Raw genomic sequence first — 23,331 nt, forward strand, 5'->3', positions numbered from 1 at the left:
TAAGCTGATGATATAATGTTTCTGACGCAATTATCTCTCACTTTACGCTTTTTAACCATGGGTCTCTGCGATATAATAGGCCTGAAGTACGGATAAACCGTGACACAGTTTAGACAGATTTGTCTAAACTGTGAAATCTTACCATTGATCTGAGGCAACACCTTTTTGAGGTTTAGGACTTTGAAATCTCAACAGGACTCAGAGTTGGCAGTGTTCTGAAACCCGGTACTTTGAAATCTCAACAGTACTCTAATGTAACACTGTTTCGAGATTTGGGTACATTTAAATCTTAACCGGACTCTAAAATAACAATGTTTTGAGATTTAGGACTTTGAAATCTCAACAGGACTCAGAGTTGGCAATGCCCTGAAACCCGGGACCTCTGAAATCTCAACAGTACTCTAATGTAACACTGTTTCGAGATTTGGGTACATTTAATCTTAACCGGACTCTAAAATAACAATGTTTTGAGATTTAGGACTTTGAAATCTCAACAGGACTCAGAGTTGGCAATGTTCTGAAACCCGGGACTTTGAAATTCAACAATACTCTAATGTAACACTGTTCAGAGATTTGGGTGCATTTAAATCTCAACCAGACTCTAAAATAACAACGTTTTGAGCTTTAGGACTTTGAAATCTCAACAGGACTCTGAGGTAACAATGTTTAGACAAAGAAATTCTGAAGTTCAACCAGTTAGTACCAGGAGATATGAGGGAGGAGTCCTTTTGAAGTCTCAAAAGGACTCCTCAGAGGCAATACCGTTTTGAGACTTGGAATTAGAAATTCCGATGAGTATTACAAGGTTACGGCAATGCATTTTTAGATCAATCAGTTTTGGCCGAAGAGATTTTCATGGCCCTCACAGGACTTTTACTACGTCTCAGAGACCCATGGGTGTTTTAAAACACGCTGATGATCAACCAGGAAATGCTTCCAATATCGCATCTCAGGATTGGGCTTGAAGGAAAATGAAAATGGCAAATGCACAGAAGAATTAGATTATCTTTTTCGGGCTACCTGAAGACACAGGCACGTCCTGCGTGTCGAAAGTTTTTTGCTTCAACATATCCGTCTTGGTCTCGGATGACGTAATGACGACGTCACAAGTAGTCTGATGGGAAGATGTGCGAGTCTTTTCGAACCAGCAACACGGGGATGTAGTATGTCCCGAGAAATGGCATTCGATTGGGTGGAATCATGACGAAAGATGATCGAGATCTGAACTACATCAGTTGATCATGAGGAACAGAGCACAGGACAGCATCATACCGACGATCTGGAACAGAGAATCACATTTTCACAGAGCAGAAGCATTTTCTATGTTGCGTCAGGAAATGAATTTTTCAAGTTGTTTAGTAAAAAAACGAAACATCTATAAATGATCGAAATAATAGTTCTATTTGTGATCATTGGACAGCTTAATTTTTCAGCTTTTCCCTTGCTCGTTTAGACAGTGTGAAATCAATAAATTAAATTGTATGTGAACAAATGAAATGCACTGGTATACGATCTGTTAGCTTAAATGAATTATCAAATGGTACACAGACAAAGTGTGTGGTAGTTGGCAATACCTCTCTGTTGATCTAATTCTACTGTCAAAGTGGATGCAGATAAAAGTATTAACTGGTTTTTTTTGCTAGTTCATTAGACTTAGACAAATGAACTAACTTTTGCAGTATCTTTCTTACTGAACTATCAAGTTGCAAATGAAAAACTTGGCCGATGAACTTATTACCTTGTTAGTCTTATTGGATTGTCAAATCGCACTCGAAAAAGTCTGATTAAGCAATATTTACTTGTTTGATTAATTAAATGTGGACATATTAGATTTATTAGTGCTACATAACAATTTGACATTTTATTGGGCAATTTATTAAATCTGCTTTTTAAGGAAATTACGTAGGATAAGGCCACCAGTAACAGACAGTCATAAGATTGGATTTAAATAAGGACTTTAGGCGGGCAAAACGGATGTTGCTGTGACCCATGACTACGGTGCAGCCATCTAGTGTTATCAGAGTGAATTTCATGAGCCACTTGGTATTTACGAGGCAGTGGTGGAAGGTGATGAACAGCTACCATGAGTTCAACTGGTGTTTCATCTTCATTTGAATTTTAGATCTTAAAAAATAGAATTTATGCAAATTTTGAAGAGAAAAAGGAAGTTTTGGAAGGAAATCGTCCTTTCATTATCCTCTCTGTTACTCATCCTTTTAGACTGTCTGTTCCTGGGTATCATCAGATTTTCGGTGTCTGTTACTGGGGGTCTGGCCTTTTTTTTTGAAATGAGCAAGAAAAAATAGAATGAGCTCATTCAGAGGTTCCAGAATCAACCAAACCTTATATGAGATGTCGTTGCACGATAGAAAAATAGCTTTAAAAGTCAAAACACATTAATAGGCTCAGAAAATTGAAGTAATCTGAGAGCGATGTCTTAAACATGTGTATTACTGGTGCCGTTACCTTAAATGTACAGGTACGCTCCTTAGCTTAAAAGAACTATGGAATGGTACAACGACAAAGTGGAGTAATTGACAATGCCTCTGTTGATCTAATTCTACTGTCTAAGTCGATGCAGACAAAAGTTATTAACAGGTTTTATTTGTTAGTCTATTGGACATAGACAAAATGAACCAACATGCAGCACCTTTCAATCTAACTGAACTATCAAGTTGCAAATGAAAAAACTTGGCTGATGAATTTATTCCCTTGTTAGTCTTATTGGATTGCCAAAACGAATATGATTAGGACGGAAAAAGTAACATTTGTTTGTTTGGCCAATTAAATGTGGGCATATTAGACTTATTAGTGATAAATGCCAATCTGAGTTGGTTGTCAACAGATGTGAACAAATTGGACAATTTGTTAAATCTAATTTTGCAGGAAAATACGTAGGGTAAGGCCACCAGTAACAGAAAGTCATTAAGATTGGCTTTAAATAATAAGCCTTTTAGGCGGGTAAAACGGATGTTGCTGTGGCTCATGACTACGGTGAAGCCATTTAGTGTTATCAGAGTGAATTTCATGAGCCAGTTGGTAGTTACGAGGCAGTGGTGGAAGGTGATGAACAGCCACCAACGTGACCTACCGGTGTTTCGTGTTCATTTAAATTTAATGCGGCTTCAGTTATAAAAAAAAGGGAATTTTGAGAATTTCGAAGAGAAAAAGGAAATTCTGTCTTTTTATCATCCGTTCATTATCCTCTCTGATACTCATCCTTTTAGACTGTCTGTTCCTGGGTATCATCAGAATTGTCGGTGTCTGTTACTGGGGGTCCAACCTTTTTTTTTTTAGAAATGAGGAAGAAAAAATAGAATGAGCTCATTCAGAGGATCCAGAAGCAGCCAAACCTTAGATGAGATGTAATTGCACGAGAGAAAAATAGTTTTAAAAGTCTAAATACATTTAAATGCTCAGAAAATTGCGTTAGCCTGAGAGCGATGTCTTAAGCATGTCTGTTACTCGTGCCGTTACCTTAAGGAGAGTCAGTACCCCCCCTATACCGTCAATGTTAATTTGCACAGGTTCATGTACCTTTTTCTGAAAACCTATTAAAGGTACAATTATGAAATGTTTTCTGTACCTGAAGTAGACTCTTTTCTCTATATTGAAGTAAACTTTTACAGAGAGTAAGCTTAGGTTTTTTTTTTTAAATTCTAATGTGTAAGTCACTATTTTTTTTCAGAAAATGCCATTTTGCAACACGAAATCAGCTGTATAAAAAAGTATTTTTCGTATATGAGAAAAAATTTACTTCAGTATATTTAATTAGATGCATGGAATGTGTGGTAAAAATTTCAAAGCCTAACACAATTTAGTTTCTGAGAAAAAGGAACATTTAGTTTCAAAAATACCATTTCGAGATATTGCAATTTGAAGGGGAAAATCATACCTCATCAAAATAGGTTTACATTTTTTCAAAGCTTATTTTAACTTACTTCTAATATGAGCACGATCAAGAAGTTTATATGATTAAAAAGTTATTGAAATTAAAAGTTCAAAATATATAAAAATCAAAAAATCGAATTTTTGAAAGTATCTAGGGTACTGACTCCCCTTAAATATACAGGTATGATCTGTTAGCTTAAAAGAATTATCGAATGATACACAGACAAAGTGGAGTAGTTGGCGATGCCCGTTGATCTAATTCTACTGTCTGAGTAGATGCAGATAAAAGTATTAACAGGTTTTATTTGTTAGTCAATTGGACACAGACAAAATGAACTAACATGCAGTACCTTTCAATCTGATTGAACTATCAAGTTGCAAATGAAAAAACTTGGCTGATGAATTTATTCCCTTGTTAGTCTTATTGGATTGCCAAAACGAATATGATATGGTCGGACTAAGTAATATTTGTTTGGTTGGCCAATTAGATGTGGGCATATCAGACTTATTAGTGCTGCATGCCAATCTGAGTTGGTTGTCAACAGATGTGAACAAATTGGACAATTTGTTAAATCTGATTTTGCAGGAAAATACGTGGCCACCAGTAACAGAAAGTCATAAGATTGGCTTTAAATAATAAGTCTTTTAGGCGGGTAAAACGAATGTTGCTGTGGCCCATGACTACGGTGAAGCCATCTAGTGTTATTAGAGTGAATTTCATGAGCCAGTTGGTATTTAAATGGCAAAGGCTTTAGATTTAAAAAAAAATAGAATTTTTGCAAATTATGAAGACAAAAAGGAAATTTTGTCTATTAATCATGCTTTTATTATCCTCTCTGTTACTCATCCTTTTAGACTGTCTGTTCCTGGGTATCATCAGATTCTGGGTGTCTGTTACTGGGGGGTCTAACCTTTTTTTGAAATGAGCAAGTAAAAATAGAATGAACTCATTCAGAGGATTCAGAAGCAGCCAAATCTTAGATGAGATGTAGTTGCACGAGAGAAAAATATTGAAAAGTCTAAATATTTTAAAAGGCTCATTAAATTGAGTGAATCTGAGAGCGATGTCTTAAGCATGCCTGTTACCCTACTGAATTTAAATTCAGGAAAGTAGGGCTATAGGAGGCTATGCGAACAACAAGGACGAACTCGGAAATCATAGTCATGCCAGGTTTACTCGCACAGCTTCGTATAGTTCAAATACAGGGTGTTCCAAAGTGACATTCGAAAAAACAATAAAAACTAAATGGACAACGCTAGAAAATTGTTGCGTTATGCTTGGGACAGCAACAAATTTAATTTTCAGACAGACAGACTTTCAAAATTAGTTACAATGTTCCTCAACAGATGGTGATGCAGGTATTTAGAGCTGGCTGCTGGTGTGTATGTCTGAAAATTTACTGTTTTTTCCAAGCATATTGCAAGTAAACAGTGTATTTCTGTCGCTGCCCGTTTAGTTTTTCATTGATTTTTCAAATATACAGGTCCTTTTGGGCCATCTTACAGACTCCGTTTCCTTTTATACCTTTTAAGATACCTGCAGCGTCATCTGTTAAGGAACATTGTAAATAATTTTGAAAGTTTGTCTGCCTAAAAATTTACTGTTGTTCCAAGCATAATGCAACAAACGGTGTATTTCTATCGTTATATACTAGTCTAACGGTATATTTCTGTTTAGTTTTTATTGATTTTTTTCAAATGTATCAGTCATTTTTGGAAGACCCTGCAAATATCTTGCAGAAGCAACGGCACAGCTATCGGAGAATCGACACTTACCAGGAGGCAGGCGATCCCGATGCCGATCCCACCAAGGATGAGGGCGTGGTTCTTCACAAAGTCCTTCATCTCCATGTAGCAGTCCTGAAGAAAGAACAAAGAAAGTTACCCTTTGCTTCCATTTTATTCTGTTACTAGCAAAAATACCCTGCATTGCCTGGGTCAGTAATAATTGTGAGAAACAATCGCTACTTTCTTTCTTTTTCTGTTTTAACTGAAAGAACTCAAAACACACCGCGTGATTAACAATCGAGCTTCTTCCTTAGCCATAAAAGTAAAACAGCAATAAGTATAAAGAACGAACGAGTATTCATTTAGAAACAAAAGTACGAATTGAAGCATATACAAATTTGAAGAATTTCCAAAATATGAACTAACAAAAACAAAGATCACGAAAAAAAAAAGAAAAAAAAATTGCGCTTTGTCTACTTAATTAACTAGTACACACACACAAAAAGAAAAAAAAAAAAAAAAAACCTCTCTAATATGTTTCCCTAAGTGTGCAAAAAGTAGAGTTTCCAAATGTTTAAATGACTTTAAACTCATGTTTGCTCCGGAGAAGCCTTGATTCAAAACTTTCAATATGATTACTATTGGTATTGATGTTGCAAGGCAACGAATTTTTGTAACAATTGGTTTTATATTTAATCATTTAATGGGGAAATGACATGAAATTTACTGTTTTCCATCATAACTTTTTGAAACTAAGTTTTTTAGAAATAAATTATGGCCTATGTTACTTTCTGATTATGTAGCTACCTATGGTGAAAAAATGGTTAAAATCCGTCCAGTAGTTTTGAAGTTTATCCCGAACATACATACATACATACAGAAGTAGCCATTTATATATATAGATTAATTACTAGAAAGTTGCCCGTCAAAGTGTGACGGGTGAAAATTGCTTCTACATTTGAACGAAGCCATTGCCTGTTTGGCGATATTTTGATCGTTGAAACTTTAACCCTAACTCCAGTGGAGTAACACTAAACTCCAGTAGATAGCGTTCATTGTTGAATACATTTCCGTTTCTTCATTCTTCTAAAATGACCAGTAAAGCAGTCAAGTTACCGGATCCAATTCAGCCTCGTCAAAATAAAGCATTTCCCTGGATGTCAGACAATGCCAAAAAAATATTATTAAATTATCATGCTATGGCACGAGTTTCATTGTTGGTGACGTCAGAGCGATACTCCATCAGTGAATTCACTATTATATATACATAGAGTAAAGAAATTACATAGAGAGGCCCCGCTATACTAAGAAATTGAAGCCGGAAGTTACACCGCTGTATCCCAAGATCCTTAGCTCCTTGCTAAGTATCTTGAGGTACATCTTGGTTAAAAACATTCCATTACTCAATCTCAATTAACTTTTGTATTTTTTAATTTTTAATTTAAAATTAAACTTAGTTATTTATTATTTAATTTAAACTTAAACTTAGTTATTTATTATTTAATTTAAACTTAAACTTAGTTATTTATTATTTAATTTAAACTTAAACTTAATTTAATCTTAGATTTTAATAAATTATAATTTAAACTTAGATATTAATGCAACTTTATGAGGCACGTTTTCTAAATTGCATTAAAACATGAATTAAAATGCAAACCAATCCGCCAACTACTTGATTCGGTCCCTTTGCGAGATTGTTGAAAAACTATTTTCGCAAAGCGATCACGTTATCATAACCCCGTCCATCATTGCACCGCTGTATCCCATAATTCCGGCTTCAATTTCATCTAATGTTTACCATAGACGGGGTCTCTCTATGTATATTTCTTTACTCTATATGCTCTACATGAGTGTTTATTAACACTCCAATGGAACGTTTCAATAATGTTGAGAAAAGGCGTGTAGTAAAATTTGTAGTGTGTTTGTGTGCTGGGCATCATAAATATGGCAAAAGGATGTAATTAATACCTGCATGATAAAAACAATAAAATTAAAAAAATACCATTACAATAAGGACCATCCTCAAAAACCAAATTAGAAAGTAATGTCAACAAAATGGATCGTCCACAATTGATATCACACTTTGAGGGGGGGGGGGGGTCCGCATACTGCAAGAGTTTGTCAAAAAGGGTGGGAGGGGGGTATCAAGAAAGACGACAGCACGCATTTTTTTTTAATAAAAAATATGCCTGTGAAAATTTTCGTGACGTGTGACAAAGAGGAAGGAGGGAGCAAAGCATAGTGTGACACTTTGTCACAACGAGGGAGTGAGAAGGTCAAATTGCTGAAAAAAAAGGTTAATTTTTTTATGGACAGCTCCAAAGACAATTTTAATCACAACTTTTTATTATTTGAAATATGCGCGAATGATTTTATTTAAATTTCCAAGGTATACAGCATCCATAAAACTCATGTAAATAACATCTACGAAAGAAAGAAAAGAATTACTATAAAATACAAAAAAAAAAAAAAAAAATCATTTGCAAATAAATAATAATAAATAAATAAAAATAAAGGAATAACTCAATAAATTTAAATTAAAAATGCAATACGAAAAGAAAGTGAATCTGTAAGATGTGAAACAAATTTTCTTCAGAAAAAAAATGTTTATAATTAATTTGAATTCTGAAATTTTAAATTCAAATTATGTTTTTCGCAATCACGAGTTGAGGACAGGACCCTACTTATTGGTTACTACCCTAGTCACTTGTTTCTAGAAACGGCTCCTGTCCCTCCTCTTGGGCGGTTACGTGCGTACAGTTATGTACGCACGTATATGTTGTGTAGGCTTGTGTATGTGCGTAGACCTGTGTGTATGCACGTTGGCGCGTGTGTAGCTGTGTGAGTGTGTATGTGTATGAGCGTGCAAGCGTGTAGGATATGGACACCACCGACTAGCAGAAGTGGCTAACGGGAGGAGTCGCGCATGGGGGCAGAGGACGGTGGGGTTGAAAAAGGAAGCATAACGCCAAGGACGGTCAAGTGAAAACAATTAGCAATCATGATTACTCAAAAAAAAAAAAAAAAAAAAATCATGACTTGCTATATACTAATCACACAAAAACAACAGAAAGAGACCGTCAAATCACAGCAAAGTGAAATCAATAAATAATCTTAATTGGCCAAAAATATATTTAATCAATCAATTAATAAAAACCGCACTAATAGCAAAGAAGTTGTAGACACATGTTTCGTGATGACAGGCAGATACCATTTACAAGCGCAACAAACCTCGAACTTCGGTACATTCACATTATGACTGGCAGTCGCGTCCCAAAGTTCTCAATTTCATGCACTGAGAAAGGGAATCCTTGAAAATCCAAAACTGCTGCACCTAATATTTTTGCAATGCGTGCTATAATAACGCTGGTTTGTTCATTAAGTTACTCAAGGAATTATCTAAAAATTTATAGGCGGTAGGTATTATTTCTTACATATTTAACATGATTAAATATTAATTTATCATTTTTTATAGGTTTTTTGAAAAAAAATTCCCGCAAAAATTATCATTTTACATCAGAAGGAGGGGGGGGGGGGGAGGAGGGGGGGTTAGATTTTTATTTATTCAAAGGACTTCCTTTAAATTCTTAGCACAGGCATCGCCGTGCGGGTTCTGATGGTTGAAAAATATTCGTAAATTAACTTTGTTGAACATGTTACCACTTCGAATGGCTTATCATCCAGATTTTATCAACATACACCACTGGAGAACAGCTTAGATTAGTTAAGAATACACTTTCCTATAGATATGCTTCGCTGCTGGAAAACATTTAACCGAATTAAACCAAACTATCTCATAAAATTTAAAACAAAATTTTCTCCGCTTGAAAATCAAGATTGCGGATCAATCCAAAATTCTAGATTGTGTCAAGTTCAAGAGGAAAAAAATGTTCTTAAAAGTGGGTTTATAAGACTGAGAAATATTGTAGAAAATCAAACAAATAAATAAACAAATAAAAATATCGTAAAAAAAAAACGATTTTGAAGTTTTCCTTCCACTTATTGCAGAGTTCAACTATATTTAGGTTACGTGTTTTTGATTGCCTTTCCAAGGTCAAAACCCCATGGTGAACTTTAAAGGAAGAAACCAGTTTTTCTACCTAAAAGGAGTAAATGGCAACTTTTAATTTAACCCCTTCAGTCGGAATTATGAAATATTGGACCAAAAATGTTGATATTTGGGTACACAGTGTACTATGGTAAAGGGTGTTTGAAATTTCGAGTTTGTAGGAGAAAGATTAAAAGAGTTATCACACCGTCCAATATTCCGGACTTATATTTTTGAAACAATATTTCATATTCAAAAAACGATAAAATACCGAACAAACTTCATTATAAAATGTTCTACAAACAATGATAAAACATAATATAAGGGTTTGAAACGATTAATTAAAGGTTAATTTTTTTTAAAAATCAGGAAAAAAAACCTCGCTTTTCACATAAAAATCCTATGGTTGGAAAAATGAGCCACTCTCTATCTCTAAATCCTTATATGTCAGTGTTGTCAATCCCAAAAACGAAAAATTATTTCACAGATTATAATAAGCAGAATGTAAAGAGTCAACTACAAAAAAAAAAAAAAAAAAAAATCAATTAATTGAACCAATTATCAAATGATTAGCAGCTGTTTAAAGTGTATGTCCGGTTTACCGGACACCAGGTCTGAAGGGGTTAACTATCGCTTTTGAAAATGACCAATTGTTGATTTTTAAAAAAATGTCCAACTTGGGGTTATTGATCTTAACTTTTCAGTAAAGTGACAAGAGTTCAAAGTTCTGAATTCGGGACGCTATGTATAGTGGAATGTGGGGCAAGGGGACAGTAAAAGATTTACTCTGTTTTTACCTCCACCTATCCATTTTAGCTATACAGGTTGTTCCGTTTTAACCAGCAAAACCTCTATTTTCGCAACCCTTAGTCCTAGACGCATATTGCAAAAATGGTTCAAAATCAGATGCAGAATTTAGGTATTGAAAGTTTTGAAGCAAAAATAAAAATGTGTCAAAAAATACTGATATTTAATTTTTTATACAGGCCCTAGGTCCCCAAACGTACATTTAGAGAAATTATCTCCATTGAAAGATGTTACTAACACAAAAAAATTTGACATTTGTGCGACCAAAACTCAAGGAGATATTCCGGTTCAAAGTTTTAAGGGACTATTCAGAAAAATAAGATTGGAACTTATCGACCTTTCAGAAGAATGACAAGTCGCCAAAGAAAAAAAACAAGGTATTCATATTTTTCTTTGCTACTCAAAAATTCATGCAAATATTATGCCGTGATACGCAAAAACACTCTGCAACACCTCGAACGATTTGAAATACCACAGTCTGCACATATATAATTTTAAACACTTGTTAACTGCTATATTTTCCCTTGAAAGATGGTTTTTGACGGCTAGTGTAAAGTGGTGTAAGTCACAAAACGTTGCGTTTCATATCTCGGTGAATATTGGTCTTACTAATGAAAAACTTTTTGTGTTGGAATTATATTTCAATGGAGATCATTTCCCTATATTTAAGTTAGGGGACCTAGGGTCGTATAATAAGTTACATTTTGCATTTCTTGACTCATTTTTATTTTTGCTTCAAATTTTCAATGTCTTGATTTTGAACGTTTTTGTAATTGGAAGTATGCATCTAGCACTAACGGTTGCGAAAATAGAGGTTTTGCTGGCTAAATCGAACACCTTGTATACAGGAAAAAAAAAATCTCTGAAGAAAGCATATGATAATCTAAGTAGCTTTGAAAAATTGATACCCATATTAAAATATTTTTTAAATATATTTATCAATTTTAGAAGATCAATTTTCAATTTTACTGGTAGGGTAGACCTACCAGTGAAGATGAACAATCTATTTTGCCAAGCTAACGAACAGTTCGGAATATTTTTTTGAAAAATAAGTTTCTAAAAGATTTTTTTTCTACTTAAATTGGCTGCAATAACTTTCTTCCTTGAAATTTTAACTGTCTGACGCCTGATTGGTTACCTTGGTTGCGTATTTTTTTCGTATACAGTTGAACTCGGTTAATACGAAATGGCAGAGATCCACGAATTTGTTCGCATTAAGCGTTATTCGTAACAACCCTAAATGATTGATACTGTGAAAAAACGAAGGAATGCTTACCTAAATATAAAAAATATTGCTACTAATACACACATTGTAACCTGTTAGTGCATTGCGAAAAAAATTACTTATTTCTTATATATGAATGTTTATGGAGAATTTTGAAAAAGAAAGATCATAATCACTAATAGTGGAATAGGTTGTAGTCCACAACGGAAGATAAACAGCTTTATCTCCGAGTAAATTGAAATGTTTCTAAAAAAAAAGAATATTACAGTATTCAACCATTAACATTTTAAGTAAAGAGGTCTAAAATTTTTGTTCGTTTTGGCTGATATTTTCAATTTAATGTGTACGAATTATACGTGAAATTTTTAATGTAATTAAAAAGAAAATCCCTCCATTTTATTTCCTGCTCTTAGGTTATAACCCACAACGGAAGATGAACAACTTTAACTCCGAGTAAATTGAAATGTCCATAGGTAAACAAATGCTTTATTATCTATGCAAAAGTTTTAATATTTTCTTCTGGTACACAATGGGACCTAAGAAATAAAGGTGTCTAATGTCTAAATAGAATATTACAGTCTTCAACCACGAACATTTTAAGTAAAGAGGTCTAAAATTTTTGTTTGTTTTAGCTAATACTTTCAATTTAATGTGTACGTATTATACGGGAAATTTTTAATGTAATTAAAGAGAAAATCAAACTTAACGAACGAAATGTTCGTCTTAGCCGTGATTTCGTATTAAACGTGATCGTATTAAATGAGTTCGACAGTATTTGTTCCTGAAAAAATTATAGAATTTTTACGACTCCGCATCACTTTTTTTCTCTTCCAAAATAATAAGACTGGTTTTGTGTATGCAACTACTTTGAAAAATTTTAAGTTTCAGGGTGTCTGGAATTGCGAGGAAGGCCTCTTAAGCCATAAGGTAACGGCACCAGTAACAGACAAGGGTCCAGTAAATGATAGTTGTAAGTTTGGATTTAAATAATAAGAATTTCAGGCGGGTAAAACGGATGTTGCTGCGACCTATGAATACGATACAACCCTCTAGTGTTATCAGTGTGAATTTTATGAGCCAGTTGGTATTTCCTAAGGCCCTTATATATATACGAGCCGACGCATCAGCCTTTTTGGATCGGAGCGCGTGTTTGAGTGGTTGTCTTTTCTGGCGAGTTATCGTGTTTGGTGATTGTTCACTGCGAGCGATTATTAGCGGCACGTGAATTGATTATAAAATAAAGTATTATTTTCTGCAAATTTGGCGAAATCCGAAACTTTGCTGTGGTAACCCTAGCAATGCAACAATGAAAAATCCGATCCAAAATGGCTAAACTTAAGCTGATGCGTCGGCCTATCTATATAGCGGCTCTAGTATTTCCGAGACAGCGGTGGTAGGTGATGAACAGACACCACGAGGTCTCCTGGTGTTTCAGTTTTATTTGAATTTAATCATGTTTTAGATCTAAAAATGAAGAAGTTTTATTACTTAAAGAACTTGCATTTTTGAAGAGTAAATGGGAATTCTACCCATGACTCATTCTTTCCTCATCCTATCTGTTACTGGGTATCTTCAGAATTTTCTTTGTCTGTTACTGGGGGGGGGGGGGGGGTTCGGATCCAGAAGCAGCCAAACGTTGGATGAGATGTAGTTGCATGAGAGAAAAACAGTTTTAAAAGTCTAAATGCATTAAAAGGCTCAGAAAATTGAAGTAATCTGAGAGCGATGTCTTAAGCATGTCTGTTATTGATGCCGTTACCCTAGTTTATTTTTGCTTTCAGGATTATAAATTAGCGTTTTCAGGGGTTGCACTGACCTTGTCGTGTGCGTAGTTTCCGGGGTCTCCCTGGCACTGCCGAACTGAGGCCTGATCTCTTCTCCGGCAGCAGGATTCCGGCACCCGTTTGTCACTGCTCTGGAAGTTGGAGTTCCGCTTCCACACCTCCTGGCTCTGGTCGTAGTTGACGGCGATTCCGCAGCACTTGAACTGAAATGAGCAACAGCGGTATGAGCAGGAGCTTTGTCTTCATAACTATGAATTTTAAACGTTGGAGTGCATGAAAAAGCAGGGTCACCTCAAGGTAATAAGACTTTTTCAAAAGCAGTATATGCAAAAAATTCCCAGGTGTTTTTAAAAATAATTTTCAAGCATTGAAACTGTCAGCTTTTAGTGTGGTACTACGAAAAGTTTTGCGGAAATATTTAATTAAACACATAAAGTTATAAATAATAGAGTACATAAAATGTAGAAATTTGACCACACTTTGGAGAGTTTTGCTCAAACACTCTTTGGGCGCTTCAGAGCTGCTAAGACACCATTGATTAAAACTTTGCATCAATCAGAATATACAAATACAGTGGACGCCGTTTAATTGAATCAGTGGTAAATTAAATCAACCGTTGTAATGAATCAAATTGTCAAAAACATTAAAAAATCCAGCTTTATTGAATCAGACGCATTATGGAATCAAAACTGTTCAGAACAAACATGATTTATATAAGCGGTGGCCACTGTATTTGCAGCATTTTCGGCTGCATATATTTATACAGTTGATTTGAGTCTAAAATTTGTTTCTAAACTGCTTACATATTTTTTAATTAAATAAGACCATGGAAAACAAAACTGGCAAGTCGGTGGTGCTCTACCTTCTTTTTACCCAATGGCAGGCAGCATTTGATATTAAAATGAACCTCGCGAGCCAGAACATATACTAAATTTAAATAAAGTTTTTCTGTTCTCCAGCTAACACAGGAAAACACGAGAAAATGGCAACACAGGAAAGTTGTTACCATTACTACAACTTTATTTTATAAATACAAAGTTTCCATCTATATTTCTTTAACAAATTTCAAGCTCCAAACTTGCCACAATCATTCCTAATACCAACGAAAATGATCAGTTTTTGAAATGTGCCAGAGCCTAGTTTTAAGTTCCTAACAATGAACATAACAGCTGATCACTTGAATTAACTTAACTGGCCGAATTCAGCCCGCGGACCAGGTATAAAGCACCATTTTTGTTAAGTGGTTAAGGAAGCAAATAAGTAAATAACCATGCTTAAATTATCGTTCTGTTACCTCTTCGAAAATTGTAGTTTAATGCTTCCTGTAAGTGTTTGCAATGACAGTGACTTCTATTTCAAAAAGAAACTACGTTTTTTCCCCCGAGGATTACTTCGGTGACAAATGTACAATTTAAAAATTCCAATATGCTCACAAAATCTGAAAATCCTTCCAAAACTTCTAAGTTCATAATTTGAGTTTTTCAATTGTACAATGAGTACAATGCGTGGTGTATCGAACTTGTCCAATTTCCATCATCGTAATCGTGATGACGTCAGAATCACTGACGTCACTGAAAAAACATTCTCTCCAGATCAGATTTGCAGAGACCTCCAGTTCAGTACTTAGAGTATTAAAACCTCTAAATTGTAGTTTCCCACTAAGCATGATAGGGGAACATCTAAAGTACCGCATTTAGAGAAAATCAGTTACATTTGTGTCATTTCAAATTAGATAAAGTGGATTATTGGAAATATGGGAGCAGAAACTTTACATCTATGTAAAAAATGCACAAGAAAAAAAAAATTAACAGGCAGCAATTTTAAAAAGCAAAATTTTTAAATTCTCACCAAGTTTCTGGCACACTAATTATGAATTTTCCGGTAATGGGTCAAAACTTCGCGGCCGTAATTTCGCCGGACAATAGACACGTTTAGTGTGACGTCAGGGGTTGCCAGAAACACGGGGAAGTTTCCAATCATGCCGTTGCTATGCGCGTTGCTAAGGTAGACTCAGCATAGGATCTTCGTAGGAATAGGGTTAGAGCGATGTTTAATTGATAGTTTTTTGGCAATTAAATGGTCTAAATAATTTTTTTAGTGGTTTCAAGTTACATATAAGCCACCTGTAGACATCATTTGACGAGTATCGATAATTTTTACATGTGAATCGGGTTAAAATTCGGCAAAACATAGAATTATGTGGAATACAAGTGTGTTTTCTAGAGTTATACACTCTTCTTATTGTTATTTCTTTTTCGTTGGGGGGAGAGGGGGACAGGTCCGACATTTGAGAGGGTCAGGAGAGGTGTTGCCCCTCTCATGCCTTTTGGAAAATAACTGTATTTCTATAAATTTGGCGTAATTTTTGCTGTTTTTCGACGCAACATACTCGTACATTGACTTTTTCCTTTTTGCACGTACCCTTCTAGGAAATTTGAAATATCATTACTTGGGGGGGGGGGGGGAGATTTTTCTTTTAAAGTTTAGAGCGAAATTTAATTATTATTATTTTTTTTTAGGAAGAGGAGTAGTTTTAATTGAATTGTATGCATTCTTTTCTTTAGAAGACGAGAGACCATGTCAGCCTAGTCAGCGATACCTGGAGGGGGGGGGGGGAGAATTTTTCTGCATTTGTTCCAGTAATAATGCATATTTTAATGAAACTCCATTCCTTCGGGCTCTTTGGGGGAAAGGGAGAATTGCGTGTTTTCTTCAAATTGTCACGAGTATTTTAATCATTTTTTCTTTGGATTCCGAGTCGGGGGATTTTTTACTTTACTCTACTTGTTATACATATTTTTTGTATCAATATACATAAATATACATTGAAAATTTCAGTTTGTTCTACTATTTGCAATGCATAGTTCAATTAAATTCTTTTTTTCTTCGGGGAGAGGGGATATTTCTTCTTGCTGCGCGTAATTTTAAGTAATTGCTCTTTGGGGGGGGGGGAGACAAGGATATACATATTAGTTTTTTTCTAGGTTCAATGGGAATTTTATCAATTTTCTTCAAGCTAGTTTTTATTCCTATTCGGAATAGAGCTCAATTGGAGTTTAACTTAAATTACGTGTGTGTTCTCACAGAAGAAAAACTTTTAAACTAAAATGTCCCCAATCAAACTCGCATTAGAATAAGGACAATGTAACCTAGCATCCCCCCTCCCATTCGAAAAAAAATAATTTCAATGCAAACAAGCATCACAATCGAGAAAAGTGAAAAATTCTCCTTCCCCAAACAAAAAATTACTTATACCATTAAAAAAAAAATCCCGCCTGAAGAAAATAATTATAATCAAATTCTTAGAAAACTTTAAACAGGATTCAAAAAAAAATATCGTCATTTCAAATTTTTCTGCAAAGGGGGGGGGTGGGGGGGTTAAATCAATATACAGTAAATGCATATTGCATCGAAAGACAAAAAATTGCGCAAAATTTATAGAAATACAGCAATTTTCCGAAAGCGGGGGGAGGGGGGGCAATGTCTTTCCAGACCCTTTCAAATGGCGGAGCTGTTCCCCTCCACCCAAAGAAAAAGAAATAACAATAAGAAGAGTGTATAACTCTAGAAAACACACTTGTATTCCACATAAGTCTATGTTTTGCCGAATTTTAACCCGATTCACATGTAAAAACTATCGATATTCGTCAAATGATGTCTACAGGTGGCTTATATGTAACTTGAAACCACTAAAAAAATTATTTAAGCATTTAATTGGCAAGAAACCATCAATTAAACATCGCTCTAACCCTATTCGTACGAAGATCCTATGTTGTTTCTTCCTTAGCAACGCGCATAGCAACGGCATGATTGGAAACTTCCCCGAGTTTCTGGCAACCCCTGACGTCACCACTAAACGTGTCTATACTTTGCAGTCAAAACTTCGCGTGGGCAAAACTTCGCGCAATCGAAATTTCATGCGTACAAAACTTTGCACAAAAAAAACTATGTACGTTAGTTATAGAATGTAGTTAACTATAGAACATTAAATTGTTATTATAAAACCAACTCATCGTTTTCGAAAAAAGTGATAAATTGATCTTTATTTAAACTTCAAATCCGTATCAATTTATTACTTCATTAACTTGCTATACTTCAATTCATTCAGGATTTACACAGTTAACTAGCAATCAAGTAATTTCATTATGAAAAATTAAGTTCTTTATGTAGAGTGTGTCTAATGCGTTCTTGGAAATCATTAAACGATAACCCCCCCCCCCCCGAAAAAAAGATACATTTTTACTTTTTAGCTAAGTTTATATGATATGTTTATTGAAGTTCATTTTTTGAATGCGTGAAGTTCTACCTACGCGCGCGCGCAAAGTTCTGGCTAGGCGAAGTCACGAAGCTATGAATCAGCGAAGTTGACCTCGCGAAGTTTTGTCCACGCGAAGTTTTATGCGGCGAAGTTTAGGCCGCGAAGTTTTGACCCCAAACCGAATTTTCCGACTGTTTATCATGGTCGGGTTTTTTCAATTGTAAAATCGGCGCAGAGAAATTATAATTTACTAACGCTGCTCCGTAAATTTCCTTTTTTTTGAAGACATATGATTAAAATGATCAATTATACATTCATACACAAACAGTGTGTGTGTTTTTAAGTGAACTCACGTAAGGCTGCAGTGCATCCCAAGCGTCTGTGACCGTCGTGTCATTCTTGTAAAGTGGAACTGACATCAACATTTCCTGGTGCATCTGCTTCTCAACCTGGAAAAATCATTCGATAAAAGAACATTAACTCAATCAACAAACACACCTCACTAATCATATATATTATTCCTCAAAGGTTTCTCTTTTTATTTGTGATAACGAAAAATTGTATCAATACTTTATCAAATTTCATGAGTAGCATCATTGCAAACGTTATTTTCACCGCTTCTGGCGAAAAATAAAGAGATATTTCACGTTTTGGTTGTTTTGTTGCAAAAGCTGATTTATTCTATTTTTATTACGCATAGCTTCAAAGCATAGCATCCCAAAATGGTGATCTGTTCGCTCAGTCGTTGAGAGCGGTGTGATAGGTTTACTTCCCCAAGTGTCAGATAATCCGTTTTCACATGTCTTTGAAGTTATGTGCCACTGGCAGAGGCGAAATTATTTTTTTGGATTGTCCATCAAAGAGGTAGCTAGCTTTCTTGAAGAAAACGAGCTGATGTGTGCATCACATGACTTCCTTTTACTCCAATTTAATGTCATGTGACGTAGTGAGTCACAGAAGTAGCGTTGAAAAAAAATTCAGCTTTCAATTTAACGCCAGTCACACCACGAACAAAAAAGGACTAAACCCCTTTTAAAATGGAACAAATAAAAAATTTATTTACAGAGAAAAAAAAAAAATAAAAAAACGATTAATCATGACAGATGGGGGTTACAATTTTCTCGTGGCAAACGCAGTTGCCTCGTGGTGATCACAAAAAAAAAATCACGGGTTCCACATATGAAACCGGAGAATGCCTATGGGCACCTATTTCAGTGAAGTCCAAGAGCAATCTGTTTTTTCAAAAGTGTGGATCGAGGTCTTTTTCGAAGAAGAACGGGGCTTGTCCACTAAGCCCCCTTAAAATATCCCATTGGTGGAAACTTGGTGACGAACACTGCTACGTTGTTTTTGTAGAAGAAACCAGGGCCCGGATTCGTTGGTCGACCGGCGCCTCATTAACATGGAGCACACCTCCCCGTCTGCGGTTTTTCGGCAACGACAAAGTCGGACACCGTCCAGGGCTGTCAGGCAAACTCGTCACACCTGGTTTTAAAACTGTCCGAAGTGGTGCCAGACAGTCTAGTCCTTTATTTAGAAGCGGTATTCCAACAAAGGCACAAAGGCGTAGAAGAAGAATAGCTGTCCGTCAGTTCCACAGAGTACGGGTCGGGCATCCCCCGTCGCACAATGGACGCGCGGCATCAAAAAGGGCACAGGACTGAAGATGCCACAGCTCCTCCCCCCTTGAGAGAAAAATTTGCATGTGCAACCACATCAAATTTAGGAAGACGCGGGTGTCCATTGGTCAGAGAACTCGACTCCAGAAAAGGCAGCTACAAATTCGAAAAACAAACCCAATTAAAGAGTACAGACATCCGACGCGTGAACCAACCTTAGGTTTTCAAGTCTGCCAACTCTCTTCAAATTAAGTTCGTCAAAGACAAAATTTTACAAGCATAACCTGCGTCACTTAATCCAGTTTGGAAGTGCATCATATTCCTTAATGATTTTTTCTGCCGTCCAGAACTTTAAAATTTCAGTAGCTTACAGAAAAATTAAGTGATCTAAAAGTTTTTCACATATGTTACCCACAAAACAAAAAATTTAACCCAAAATAAATTTTCAATTTTATTCGACGACCAAAAAAATAAAAAAAATAAAAAAAAACGATAAAAAATACCAATTTCAAAAAAAAAAAAAAAAAAGAAGCGATGTATGGCAATTAAAAACCCACATAGTCTGTTAATTACCGCGATTATTTACAAATAGCCTCGGGGATTGTTATGGGTCCCGTCTACTAAGGCGCGTCCGCGTTTCCGTTTAATTTTCCCGGCTTATGCTCGATTTCAAAATTGTACTGCTGCAAACACAATGCCCAACGAGTAAGCCTAGCATTAGTTCCCATCCTTTCCCTCAGAAAAGTGAGGGGGTTATGATCGGTTTGGATTTTTAAATTTTTGGCCATTTAAATAGTGATCAAGTTTTTTCAATCCAAAAATTACAGCGGCTAACTCTTTTTCAACAACGCTATAGTTTTTTTTCGGCTCTAGAAAACTTTTTACTGAGGTAAACAACAGGGTGTTCTTCCCCGTCAGAGATCTAAGCTAAAACTATCCCCATCCCATTGTCACTTGCGTCAGTTTGAAGGACGAATTCTTTAGAGAAATCAGGTGCAAACAGAACGGGGCTTTTCAACAAACTTCCCTTTAGAATTTGGAACGCCTCCTCACATTCCTCTGTCCAAACTACCTTTTCTTTCCTAATCCGCCCCTTTCAACGCACTCGTTAGGGGGGCTGCTATCTTGGAGTAGTTAGGGATATACCTGCTGTAATATCCTACCAGTCCGAGGAACGATCGCACCTGTGTTTTGTTAGTGGGGGTGGGAAAATCTTGCACGGCTTTCACCTTCGCTTCGCTAGGAGATCTTTTCCCCGAACCCACGTCGTGACCCCAAAAATTTTATCCAATCTTTCGCGAACCGACACTTAGATGGCTTAACCGTTAGCTCAGCCCTGCCTAACCTTTCCAACACCGTGCTTATATCCGTCATATGCTGCTCCCACGTCGGTGAATAGATGGCTATGTCATCAATGTACACTGCTGTGCAATACTCTAGACCGTCCAACACTTGAGATAAAAGCTTGACAAAATAAAAGGGTCCATTCAAAAGCCCGAACATCATTTTTTTCGGCCGGTATGTACCAAAAGGAGTGACAAAAGCAGCGTACCTACTTGCCCTTTCTGTCAGCGGAATTTGAAAATACCCCTTGGTCAAATCCATTAGCGTGATGTATGGAGCAGCACTCACGCGCTCAACCACCTCCTCAACATTTGGTAATGGGAGAAAAATTCTGTGCGAGTAATCTTGTTCAATTTTCGATAGTCAACACAAGGTCGGGGATCTTTCCCAGGTACCTCCACCAAAATTAGGGGACTGGTATAATCTGACTGCCCGATTTCCACAATTCCCAGATCTAGAAGTCTTTTTATTTCCTCGCGCAATATTTCCGTTTGCCGCGGAGACATTCTATAAGCTCGCGCTCTCACGGGGTCGGCGCTGGTCAGCTCAATGTCCATAGTGACCAATTTAGTACTCCCAGGTTCCGATGAAAACACCCTTCTATGTTTCTGAAGCACTCTTCCTAGTTGGTCTATTTGTTCTTCGGTTGCTCGCTTCTCTAAATTGCTCGCCCGAAGCATCTCTTGGAGATCAAAATGGGTAGGGTCTGGCAAGGGATAAGGGATTTCCGCCTCTTGGTTCCACATCTTCTACTTCCTCCTCCATTATTAAATTTACTCGCTCGGGGCGCTTATGATATGGTTTTAGTAAATTCACATGATAAATGGTGCCTTTGTCCCTTCTCTCAGGGACGTCGACAACATAGTTAGTTTCCGATATTTTGCTCGTAACTACTCCTGGACCTATCCAGTTTACTGCCATTTTATTCGCTTTATTTGTCGCCAGTACTAATACCTGATCGCCCACCTTAAATTGCCTATTCACAGCATTCTTGTCATACCAAGCCTTTCTTCGTACCTGCATTTCACTCATCTTTTCTACCGCCAAATCCTGACATCTTTTCAAACGGTTGGTCAAATTTAGAATGTACTCTACTACATTTGGGGTCAGATTCTTCTGGCACCATCCAATTCTCATAGAGCAAAGTTTGCGGAGTCCTCAAATTTTTCCCATGAACGAGCTCGGCTGGGCTAAATCCTGTACTCTCATGATTTACTGAACGGAGGGCAAATAAAGCCAACGGTAAATTTTTTTCCCAGTCTTCTCCCGATTCCACGCATAATGCTTTTAATATACGTTTGATGGAAGAATGCATCCTTTCAACCGGATTTGATGACGGGTGACAAATAGAAACTGTGGTCTAACCTTTATTCCAAACCTGTCAAAGAATTCTGTCGTTAATAAACTGGTGAAGGAGCGCCCTAGATCGCTTTGCACTTCCCGAGGGAACCCAGTCCTGGAGAACGTTTTTAACAAGGCATCAATTACATTCGGGGACTTAATATCGGCCACAGGGTACAGCGTCAGGATATTTTGAGGCCATACAGATGGACGTTATTAGATATTTGTTCCCATTTTTTGATAAGGGCAAAACTCCCACAGCATCTATATTTATGACCGCAAACGGTTCTGAAATGATAGGCACGATTTTTAAAGGCGCTTTCTTTCGATCACCTTTCTTTCCTACGCGTTGACAAGCATCACACGCCCTCACATACGACTCAATTTCAGCATAACAATTCGGCCAAAAAAAATGACGCAACACTTTATCCTTCATCTTTGTAGCACCCAAATGGCCTGACGCGCCATCATGACAAAATTTCATAATCTTTTCTGTCAATCTCGAGGGTATACAGAGCTGCACCCTTTCTTCTCCCAGCTGTAGATCTACTCAGACGGACCAGTTTTCCTTTCATGCATTTAAAATCCTTTCCCTCCCCTTTCGAAACCTCTTCCCACAAGGGTTTTAGAACAGAACACAATTTCTGCTCTTTCTCGAATGATTTGGAATCTATTTCAGCTAACGCTAATCCCTCAAAAGGCCTCTATGGGGGGGTAGTGAGCAAGTGTCCAACTCTTCCCCTCCGGGAGGGGGAAAAACGTTTGCGTTCAAAGTTTCCTGTGGTGTGGAATTCACTTCCGTTCCTCCCTGTTTTCGACGTAAACTTCCCCTCGTTTCGACTGCATTTAAGGCCTCTGGTTTTGATTTTGACCGAGAAAATAATTCCGCTGTCCTATTTCCCAAAAGATAGAATCTCGCGTCGCTATCCGTGTTTTTTATCGCTGCTTTAGAATACACACAACCTTCGTCGGTCTCTATGTATATTTTTGCCAAAGGCAAGCATTTACACTCTTCATCTAAAGGTTGCTTCACGTAAACATATTCTCCCGTAAAATCTTCTGTTTTGATCCAACTGCGGGGGCAGACATCGATGGAGGCCATGCTGTCCCGAAGGATTTTCCGAACCTCCCCATTTATTTTCCCAGTACTTATATAAGGGGCAAAACACTCGCTTAGTTCTTTCGTGTCTCCAATATGATTGATTTGTTCCCCTTGCGCTCTCTTAAATTCAGGGCAATTTGGTTTTATATGTCCCTTTTGTGAACAAAAATAACAAATAATTTCC

The 23,331-nt window shown here is 36.5% G+C and overlaps 1 protein-coding gene across 1 annotated transcript; it reads right to left on the minus strand.

The window, feature by feature from the left end:
- Window positions 1-1,141: 1,141 nt before the first annotated feature.
- Window positions 1,142-21,841, minus strand: LOC129233385 (tetraspanin-11-like). Its single transcript, XM_054867420.1, has 5 exons — window positions 21,659-21,841; window positions 18,095-18,190; window positions 13,516-13,686; window positions 5,668-5,751; window positions 1,142-1,279 (listed from the first exon to the last, which is right to left on the minus strand). The coding sequence occupies exons 1-5, from the start codon at window positions 21,839-21,841 to the stop codon at window positions 1,232-1,234; spliced, it is 582 nt and encodes a 193-aa protein (XP_054723395.1). The 3' UTR covers window positions 1,142-1,231.
- Between the last annotated feature and the right edge of the window lie 1,490 nt (window positions 21,842-23,331).

This window comes from Uloborus diversus, unplaced genomic scaffold, assembly GCF_026930045.1.
Source record: "Uloborus diversus isolate 005 unplaced genomic scaffold, Udiv.v.3.1 scaffold_366, whole genome shotgun sequence".
NCBI lineage: Eukaryota > Metazoa > Arthropoda > Arachnida > Araneae > Uloboridae > Uloborus > Uloborus diversus.